The sequence below is a fragment of the Triticum urartu genome, unplaced genomic scaffold, assembly GCF_003073215.2.
Source record: "Triticum urartu cultivar G1812 unplaced genomic scaffold, Tu2.1 TuUngrouped_contig_11, whole genome shotgun sequence".
Lineage (NCBI taxonomy): Eukaryota > Viridiplantae > Streptophyta > Magnoliopsida > Poales > Poaceae > Triticum > Triticum urartu.
In genome coordinates, this window is record NW_024111514.1 from 83214 (window position 1) to 92782 (window position 9569).

Here is a 9569-nt window from a genome sequence, read left to right on the forward strand (position 1 = left end):
AACCCATCTTCAGCCCATGCCTCAGCCCACTCAACTTCTTAGCCCAATTGATCTCCCACGACGCAGCCCACTCAACTTCTTAGCCCAGTTGAGCTCCCACAACGCGCGCCAATCGCTAGTATTTTCCTTTTTTTAGGGCAATCGCTAGCGTGATGTGGCCAATCAGAAAAACTACTTCGTTCCCATGCTGCGCCGCCCCCCACTTGTTTCCCTGCTCCACAGATCGAACGTCCGGACCTGCAACTCTCCAGATCATCTCGCTTTGGAATAGGATCATCGCGGCATCATAGGAGCAGCCAGATCCATCTTCTACTCCCTTTCTGTTCCATCTCCACTACCGCTTGCACTGGTAAATTAGGTAATCTCTTGTTCTTGTATCAACTAATTTCCCCCCTAGTTCCTTTGTATGAGACAAAATCAATGAGTTGGTGCTGTTAAATTGAATTACGTTGCTCACATGTTTCATTTTTATTTGTTAACAGGAACAAAACGACTTCAAGGCCCTTGTGTTGGAGTTCATGCCTAATGGGAGCCTGGATAGGTGGTTACACATTGATGTACATGCATCACAGCAACTGCAAGGTTTGACATTGATGCAGAGATTAAATATTGCAGTTGATATCGCTGATGCATTAGATTATTTGCACAACAACTGTGAACCACCAATAATTCACTGCGACTTGAAGCCAAGCAACATTCTTCTTAACGAGGATTTAGTTGCGCACATTGGGGACTTCGGCCTTGCAAAGATTCTTTCTGAACCAGCAGCGGAGCAGCTGATTAATTCAAAGAGCTCCATTGGAATAAGAGGAACGATTGGATATGTAGCTCCAGGTAGCTCAAATTTTCTAACATTACATTCCACAACATACATTTTTGCATGCAAAATGACTATATTTGTCTACGATATGTAGAGTATGGCGAAGGTGGTCAAGTTTCTTCATGTGGAGATGTATATAGCTTCGGAACTGTCATCCTCGAGTTGTTTACAGGCATGGCACCAACTCATGATATGCTCAGAGACGGGTTAACCTTGCATAAGCATGCCGAGAATGCATTTACAGGGATGCTAATGCAGATTGTTGATCCAGTACTACTTTCCATTGAAGAAGCCAATCTGACTAGTCTGCAGGATGGAAGCAACACAATGGAACATGGCAGCAATGCCATATTGTCTGTCATGAAGGTTGCGCTATCATGCAGCAATCATGCACCAACAGAGAGGATGTGCATGAGAGATGCTGCTGCTGCGATTCGCAGGATAACGGATAGCTATGTTAAAAATAAGACAAACTGAGGAAGTTGTTGCAACTGCATATAACACAAAGCATTTTGCTGAAACAAGATCAGCACCTGAAACATCCAGGTCAGCCCCCCTGAAGTGGCGTCATGCTTAATTTGCTTTGTAGTGGTTATGATTTGCATTCCAAGTGTGGTGTTGTATATGTTAGTTTCTGCCTAGCCATTATCTTTTAGTTACATACATATGTAATTTGTTCAGAGAGGTCCAACGAGTGTTGAAGGCCTTAGCCTAGGCCAAGTCGGGCTTCCGAGCCTACTCTCTAAAAAGCATAGTTTTAAATAGCCGGCTATAGCCCCGCTATAGCTGTTTGAGGGTGTTGCCGCTAAATGATTTCATGTACAATTTGCCACTATAGCTCCGCTATAGCCCAGCTATAGCTGTTTTTAAGGGTCGCCGCTAAATGCCATAGCCCGCTATTTAAAGAGTTGTGTAAATGGAAGGCGGATACAAGTCGCATCTGGGTTGAGTTTGAATAAGACATTATATCTCATCAGATTTTAAATTGGTGTTGTATTGCATTTGAGTTGGGATGTATCGGACCCGTCCGATGTTGTTCTTGACTAGTTTTTCTAGTGGAACTTGTTCTATCTAACTGTGTTTAATCTTCTGATGTATGACGCGCAAAGCTTTTGTGTGTTTACAAAAAAAAAGGGGGGGGATTCAATATGCATATCTTCTATTCTACAAAAAAAAAGATGGAGAAGGGATATTCAATACTCACCATACTTCAGGAGGTCATCACAACACCATCTCAAGTGCAATGCCAGTCTGGTCCGGGTGGCGCTTGCTCCGGTCGTGAAGGCACTTCAGACTTCAAGATTAGGAAGCCCACGTGCACTACCTGGCATATAATTAAGAAAGAGAGACTATAAGCATCATATTCGGGATTATTTTCCAACGTCTATCAGTGGGGCTAATGTAACTTCTCCGTACAAGTTCCGAGGCATTCATGGTTATGCAACACCCTGTGCGCACATAAATACCATACCAGCCTCCATCTTCCGTCCTTAACAGGCTTAGCATCGCAGGGCACTTTGTTCTAGCGGATGAACTGTTCTCCCTGTCCGGCTTGCCCTGCAGAAACACCACCATGTAAATTCATACTCCTGCACATAAATCTGCAAGCACTTCATTCCAGTAGAAAGGGAAAAAATAGGGACTCACTGCACAACTGCAAACAATCTCTGGGACGTTTTGGTGACACTTTCCTGATACGAACACCATACTCCCACGAGTACAGATTGCAGAATTCGCTCCTTGAGGAAAACTCCTGATTGCCGCCACGAGTGGAGGTACATGGTTTACAATGACCACTCTTCATCACGTACAGCACTACAGCTGGATGGTGCTGCCTGAAAAATGCCACCAAGACATACAAACCCACTAAAAACGATCACTATTGACTTTTTAGTGCTGATCAGAACCACAAACCATATCCGCAGGGAAAAGGATAGGGTTGAAATTGGAGGAGAAAAATAAGTGCACGCTATTATAGTTGGATTTTTTTCCTTGATTCAAAAACTTTAATTGGATTTGGGGATATGGATAATGTCTCTGCAAAAACAAATGCTGGATTTGTTTCCAGTAAGAGTTTTTTGCATGTATCTATCATGGAATGCACTTTTCTGAGCGAAAACTACAGGGCACACCAAGCTGGTCTTGTTCTCCGATAATAATAAGGAAACATCGAACAGGTGAACAGCAGTTAAGTAATTCGCAGAATTCTTCATACTGCAATTCAGTATCAACAAAGACAAAAAGGTTGTACCTGCGCTTCCACCCACCCGGGACACGTTGAGAGATGCATCCACAGAGCGGTTCGGATCAGGGACAACTGGACCGGCAGGCCGGTCCGGTATCGTGCCCGGAGCCCGGAGACCGCGCAACGGCCACCGGCTGGTTCGGCACAGCCGGCTGGGGATGCGGGCGATACAGTAGGGTGCTTGAACGGCCACATCCGCCAGACCCGGAGAGGCGTCTGATTCCCAAAGGCTACCTCAGTAAGTACTCCGCCCCAGCTATTGGATCTGCGGTCTCTTGGCCGTGCAGCGAGCCACCCTCTATATACAGGTACCTAAGAAACATAGCAAATATATTTCTATGGCGGCTTCAGAGCAGAAGAAGATGCACAATTGCTCGAGCTGTGTGCCAAATGAGAGCCCGGGGAACTCACTGATTTTCTCCCACGAAGCGCCGCCGTTACCGTACTCGATGCTGATGGAGCCACGGCCGAAAACGAGATTAGTTGGCGCATCTCCAAGGGCACGCATTTGATCGAACGCCTGGTGTGCACCATCCGGCTCGACGAGAAGCGTCCTGCTGCCTCCCGGCTAGTCGGCTACCTCCCTCCATTTCGTCGGAATGGAGCCAGTGCCGTCCGGTCGCGCCGCCCAACGCACAGCCCGGGTGCTTGGGCCAGAGTGCGTGCGTGTGCCAGAGAAAGGAGGCTGCTAGCTCGGGGAGATGCGGTAGGGACGACGGCCGGGCAGGCCGGCGATGATGCGTCATGGCACGGTGAGGCAGAGCTACGGGAGGAGGGGTCACGCGGTGGCGCCGGAGTGCTCGCGCGAGGTGGGCATCTACGGGGAGACGAGCTCGGCGGGGGCGGAGATTCAACATAGGGCTTGGGTCCAATCCAGACCTCGCCACCTGGACCGCGCCCGGCTAAGCACATGGCTAAATGCGCCTCCCGTGAAATCATAATCGTGGCTCCAGCAGAAGCAAAACCGTGCCTTTCTTAAAGAAGAAAAACAAAAAAATCCGAGAGGCACCTCGCAACAGCACAACCATACGCCCTTGAAACAAAACCGTACCGCTCGTGAAAGGAAAGAAAAATAAAAAACATATTTTTTTTCCGTTCCAAGAGGCACGGACATGACTCCCGCAAAAGCAAAATCGTGCCTCTCGTGAAAGAAAAAAAATGAAAACGTGTTTTTCACGCAAAAAAATATTTTTAAATTATTTTATTCAAAAGTTAAGGAAGATGGGTGAAAAACCAAAATGTTAAAAAAACCCAGAAAAAAACCATTTAAAAAGTCGAAAACGTGTGCGGAAAAATAAAAAAATTAAAATCTGAAGAAAGCGTACAGAGCACGACACATGACGGCCGGCTAAGAGCACATCAAATAACGTTGATAGTTGCGAGGCTTCCGAAAAAGTGCTCGTTAACTAATTGCTCTTTTGTTTTTGTATGTGCAAAAAAAAAAGGGAGCTCCTAACCGGCGTCTTCAACGCCCTCTGGAGTTTCTGGCGCCACACGCTTCCTAATATTGGCCGGCCCATGCTGTGGTAAAAACCGAAGCGCTCGCTGCTCACAACATAAACGCTCCAAACAGAAGCTTTACAAGGAATCGAACCCGAACGCTAGATTCCTTTGTGGATCTTGCGAACCACTGGACTATCCTGAAAAAAGTTCATTCAATTTGAGAAAAGTTCATCAAATTTGAAAAGAAAATAAAAAATCATCTATTCTGAAAAAAGTTCATTCAATTTGAGAAAAGTTCATCAAATTTGAAAAAAAAATCATCTATTCTGAAAAAAGTTCATTGAAATTCAATAGAAAATCATCAAATTTGAGAAAAGTTCGTCAAAATTTGAGAAAACGTCCATCGACTTTGAAAAAAGTTTATCAAATCCAAAGAAGTTCATCGAATTTGAGAAAAGTTCTTCGAATTTCAAAAAAAGTTCATCAAATTTGGAAACAAGTTCATCGATATTGAAGAAATATTCATCAATTTTGAATAAAAAATCACGAATTTGAAGAAAATGTTCACGCATTTAGCAGAAAAGAAACAAAATAAAGTAAAAAAAAAGTTCACTGATTTGAAAAAAAGTACATTGAATTTTCAAAAAAAAATCAGAAATTTGAAAAAGTTCATCGATTTTGAAAAAACATCAAATTTGAAAATATGTTCATCAAATTGAAAAAAAGTTCATCTAATTTGGAAAAGGTTCATCGAATTTGAAAAAGAGTTGATCAAATTTAAAAATATTCATGAAATTTGAAAAAAATTCACGAATTTGAAACAAAAATTCATGTATTCGCAAAAATTCACTATTAGGGAAATGCCTATACATAGGAGCTTAGTAGTAGCGCTTTTTATTATAAAAAAACACTATTACTACTTATCAGTAGCGCTTGCACATGATAAGCGTTGCTACTATGCACTTACCAGTAGCGCTGTGTTAATAAAGCACGCTCCTACTACAACTGTCAAACCGTTGCCGATAGGCCAGGCTTAGTAGTGGCGCTTTTATGTAGAAAGCGCTACTACTATTGAACATAGCAGTAGCCCTTTTCTGCATACAAGCGCTACTACTAAGGGCTCCTTATCCACACCCACGGCCCACGCTTGACCTTACTCCTCCCCACACACTCTCACTCGCGCGCCTCCGCCACACGTCGTCGCTGCTGTCGTCCCCCGCGTCGGCTCTCCCGCCGACTGCCCTCGCTCGCGCCGGCTCTCCTCCCCCGCCAGCCACCCTCCCCTACGCCGGCCTCCTCCCCCGTCGGCCGACCTCCCGCGCCAGCCATCCTCCCCCGCCGCCCCCTCCCCGTGTCGGTCGTCCTCCACCAAGAGGTACTCCTCCTCCCTCCTCCCTCTAGGTTAATTAGATTAACTAAGTGAACTAGCTAGGTTAATTTTGTTTACTAACTAGGTTAATATGATGTTTTTAGATGGTTGGTTAACTAAGTAGATGTTAATTAGGTTAGGGCAGTAGTGGTACTGTTAATTAGATGTTTTTTAGTTAGGGGAGTAGGTTAGGTAACTAAGTAGATGTGAATTAGGTTAGGCAACTAAGCAGATGTTAATTTAGGGCATGAGTGTTTAGTTTAGAGAAAAAAATAATATAGTTTTTTTACTGTTTTTAGTAAGTGTTTAATAGAATTAGTAAGAAAATTAATAAAACTAGTTGAACTAGTTTATTTTTTGTAAGTACTAGTTTATTTTAGTTGAACTAGTTGAATTAAAAGAACTAGTTTATTTTTAGTAAGAAAATTTAGGTATATGATATTTGATGATCTAATTAAAATTTTACTATAGAACTAGTTTATTTTTAGTAAGAAAATTAATAGAACTAGTTTATTTTTTTAGTTAAAGCAATTATTCCCGCATCGACGTCGACGATGGCTATCCCGCATCCTCGTCGCCGACTCGGCGGAGGAGGCCTGCTTGATTAGAGGGGCCATGTCCGGGACTGCCGGGCTGGTACCGGGAGGTGCTACCTTCCGGGGGGCGCAGCTTGGTGAGGAGCCAGCCCGTCGTTGATCCGAACCTTTTTTGGTGGCGGTCGCGTGGGCCAGTGACGGTGCGGAGGCTTGAGGACCCCGCGGAGGTGGTACATCACCGTGTTAGCGAGGAGGACGAGCACGTCCGTCGCTACATGATTGCGTTGGAGGGCAGGTTCTTCAGGGATCTCACTGGAGCTATGATCATGTGATGGTTCCTTCTCTTTGGGAGCATCGACCTCTTCCAAAAACTTGGTCGAAACGACAAGAACAATGTGCACACCTCGGCATGAAACAACACTTGAACACAAAAGAGGGAGCTAGAGCCTACACCACCAATCCTGCCATCATGACCCGCAACCATGGACCTCATAATGGCTAAAGCACCCTCTCACCAAAACAATAGACAACCAACGATGGTCAATGGCTTCAAGACGATGCTCAAAGTGGTTACGACGCCAAAGATATCGTCGTTGCCAGATCTAGAAGCTAGATCTAAGGCTTTTGCCCAGAGAGCAACATGCAAACAAGGAGCTGAAGCTTCACGATGAAAACAAAGGAAAGTGGAGGGAGTAGGAACGAAGGGAGGGGTGAGTGAGGGTGGAAGGGAGGAGGCAGACGGATGAGGCAGGGAGGAGAGGACGAACGAGGCAGGGAGGGAGGTGGGAGGAAGGAGGCAGGAGTGAGGAGGGAGATGGAGAGGGACGAGGAGGGGAGGGAGGTGGAAGGAGGAGGGATGGAGGAACTACCTCGGTGGAGGAGGAGTAGGAGTGTCGACGGCGGCGGGCGATGACGGTGGTAGGGGAGGGCCGAACGTCGGCGGCAACGGACGACGGGGTGCGTGGGGAGTGAGAGTGGGAGTGGAGAAGAGGAGAGTGAGGGGCGGACGACGGAGAAGATAGGATGGGTTTAGCAGTAGCGCGTGTTAGGGGAAAGAGCTACTGCTAAACTACCTAGCAGTAACGCGTTTTATGGAGAAGCGCTACTACTACACTTAGCCTAGCGACAACGATGAGGCAATTTTAATATAGTGCTCTTTGTCCTTGCCGCGTTGTTGCTATGTCTATAGCAATAGCGCATGCTTTCAAATACGCGCTACTGCTAAGTAGCAGCAGCACCTCATTTTATACAGCGCTACTGCTAAGATTATGTGTATAACGTTTTCTCTAATAATGCGGACCTTATTTATTCCCACCGAAATTCATAAGCCTGCTACTTTACAAGCTTAAGCTCAATGGAAGTGACCGTAGGACCGCTCGAAAGCCTCAATACAATACACAGTACCGTATGGCAATATCTTTCATCTTACATATCCATTTATTCTACTGTCTATTAGTACAAGTTACAACATACATTAACAATCTGCACTGTACCCGTACCGTGGCAACAATTGATCCAAGGTTCACCAGAAAGCCATCTTTCGATCATAGCAACACACTCCATGGGCATGTAGGGGCAGTTTGGTTCTTCCGGGAGGAAGGCCGAAACGAGCTGTTCCGGGAGGTGATTGACGGCAACGTGAGCGCGTTCGGCGGGTTCAACCCGCAGGACTACTTCCCGAGCCTGGCCAAGGTGGGCGCGCTGGCGCGGGTGTTGTTCCCCAAGATGACTCGGCTGAGGAAGAGGTGGGGCGGGCTGCTCGACAGGATCATCGACGACCACGCCAGCAAAGCTGCAAAGCTGGATCGCTGCAGCAAGAAGATGAGGAGGAGGTAGACTTCGTGGACGTTCTCCTTGCTCGTCAACACGAGTACAGCAGCATGAAGACATTAGTCTTCTACATTTTGAATGGCATCCGATTCAACACTCATGATTTCTTCATCTGTCAGTTGGCAGCTTCACGCATTAATCTTTTTGGTCTCAAATTCTATGCATCATGGATTATGCGGCTGATTAGGCTTGACTTCACCATCAACTATCAAGTTTCAGCGGAAATATTTCCTATTGATGGTGGGAGATGCCTTGAGTTGTCCCCTCTCCCCCTCTCCCTCCCGCGACGCTCTCGCGGGCGTCCGGGGGGCAACCCTAACCTGCGCCGCTGCCGGTCCCCCCCTCCTCCTCTCCCCCCTCCCTCGCTGCCGCCGGAGGACGCGAGCGGGAAAAGTCCGCTCGTCGCTGGCGGCGGCGGGGCCTTCTTGTCTCCGCTCGTGGGGGTTTCGGCGCGGGCCAGAGTCTTGCGGCCAGATGCGGCACTCGGCGCTGGGCGCGGCAGCTCGGCGGCGCGCCAGCGTCGGCTGGCGACGGCGTGTGACGGTGATGCGACGGTCGGCGTGGCCGTGGTGCGGGCTCGAGGATGGTGGCGGCTGCTGCGTCACGGCGGCTCGTCCAGATCCGCCTCTGGCGCCGCGGGTCGTGGGCGACCTGGGCCGCGGTCGGCCTTCCTTGCCATGGCTCGGGGGCAGGGGGCGGCGCGGCAGCGGGTGGATGTGTGCGCCGCGGCCAGGCCGGGCCCTTGCGGCTGGTCGCCGACGCATGGCACGGGGGACTCCCCTGGTGGCCATCCTTGGACGCGGCAGCAGGCTCTGCTCCCTCCTCTCTGGTGACGGGCTTCTGCCGTGGCCGTGCTCGGGACCGGGCCTATGACAGGGTGGGGTGAAACGGTGGTTTCGGGGGAGGGGGGAGCCAGTTGGAGGGACGGGAGCTCCGCTACCGAGCTGCCCGTCGCCGGCACTGTGTTGTCGCTGGTCGTGGCCGCGGGCCACCCCTTCCCCTTCCCCCTTCCCCATCTCTGTTTGTTATCGGTTCCGGCATTGTTCGGCGGGTTTGCTGGCGGTCTCGAAGGTGGTTGTGGTGCAGATTGCTCAAAGCCTCGACCTTTGGTGGTTCTCGGGGCGGTCTGGATGCAGGGCGGCGGCTCTGGTGGTGGGAGGTGTGTTGGTCGTGGGCTGGCCGCATGGCTCAGGTGCGGGCGGGCAGCCATGGTCGCTTGGGCGGCATGGATGCGGGTGGTTGGCGGAGTGAGGTTGCCACGGAGGGGGAGGAGCACCGGGGTTCATCAGTCGCCCAGTCTCGATACTGGCCGACGGAGGCGGCGTC

The 9569-nt window shown here is 48.7% G+C and overlaps 1 protein-coding gene and 1 long non-coding RNA gene across 3 annotated transcripts; one reads left to right on the top strand and one right to left on the bottom strand.

Annotated features, from left to right (window-relative positions):
* Positions 1 to 463: 463 nt before the first annotated feature.
* On the top strand, positions 464 to 1567 carry LOC125526622 (probable LRR receptor-like serine/threonine-protein kinase At3g47570). Its single transcript, XM_048691280.1, has 2 exons — positions 464 to 834; positions 915 to 1567. The coding sequence occupies exons 1-2, from the start codon at positions 519 to 521 to the stop codon at positions 1295 to 1297; spliced, it is 699 nt and encodes a 232-aa protein (XP_048547237.1). The 5' UTR covers positions 464 to 518; the 3' UTR covers positions 1298 to 1567.
* Positions 1026 to 3992, bottom strand: LOC125526623. 2 transcript variants are annotated; one of them, XR_007291826.1, is made up of 6 exons: positions 3477 to 3992; positions 3072 to 3401; positions 2468 to 2655; positions 2237 to 2377; positions 2025 to 2144; positions 1026 to 1247 (listed from the first exon to the last, which is right to left on the bottom strand). It is a non-coding gene; the product is annotated as an uncharacterized LOC125526623 (long non-coding RNA). The 2 variants fall into 2 exon arrangements; XR_007291825.1 differs by having other exon boundaries at positions 3072 to 3377; positions 3477 to 3990.
* Between the last annotated feature and the right edge of the window lie 5577 nt (positions 3993 to 9569).

Coding starts and splice junctions, on each gene's coding strand:
- LOC125526622 (XM_048691280.1), top strand. CDS start 519: ATGCCTAATGGGAGCCTGGATAGGTGGTTACACATTGATGTACATGCA. Junction 835..914: donor GATTGGATATGTAGCTCCAG/GTAGCTCAAATT, acceptor TACGATATGTAG/AGTATGGCGAAGGTGGTCAA.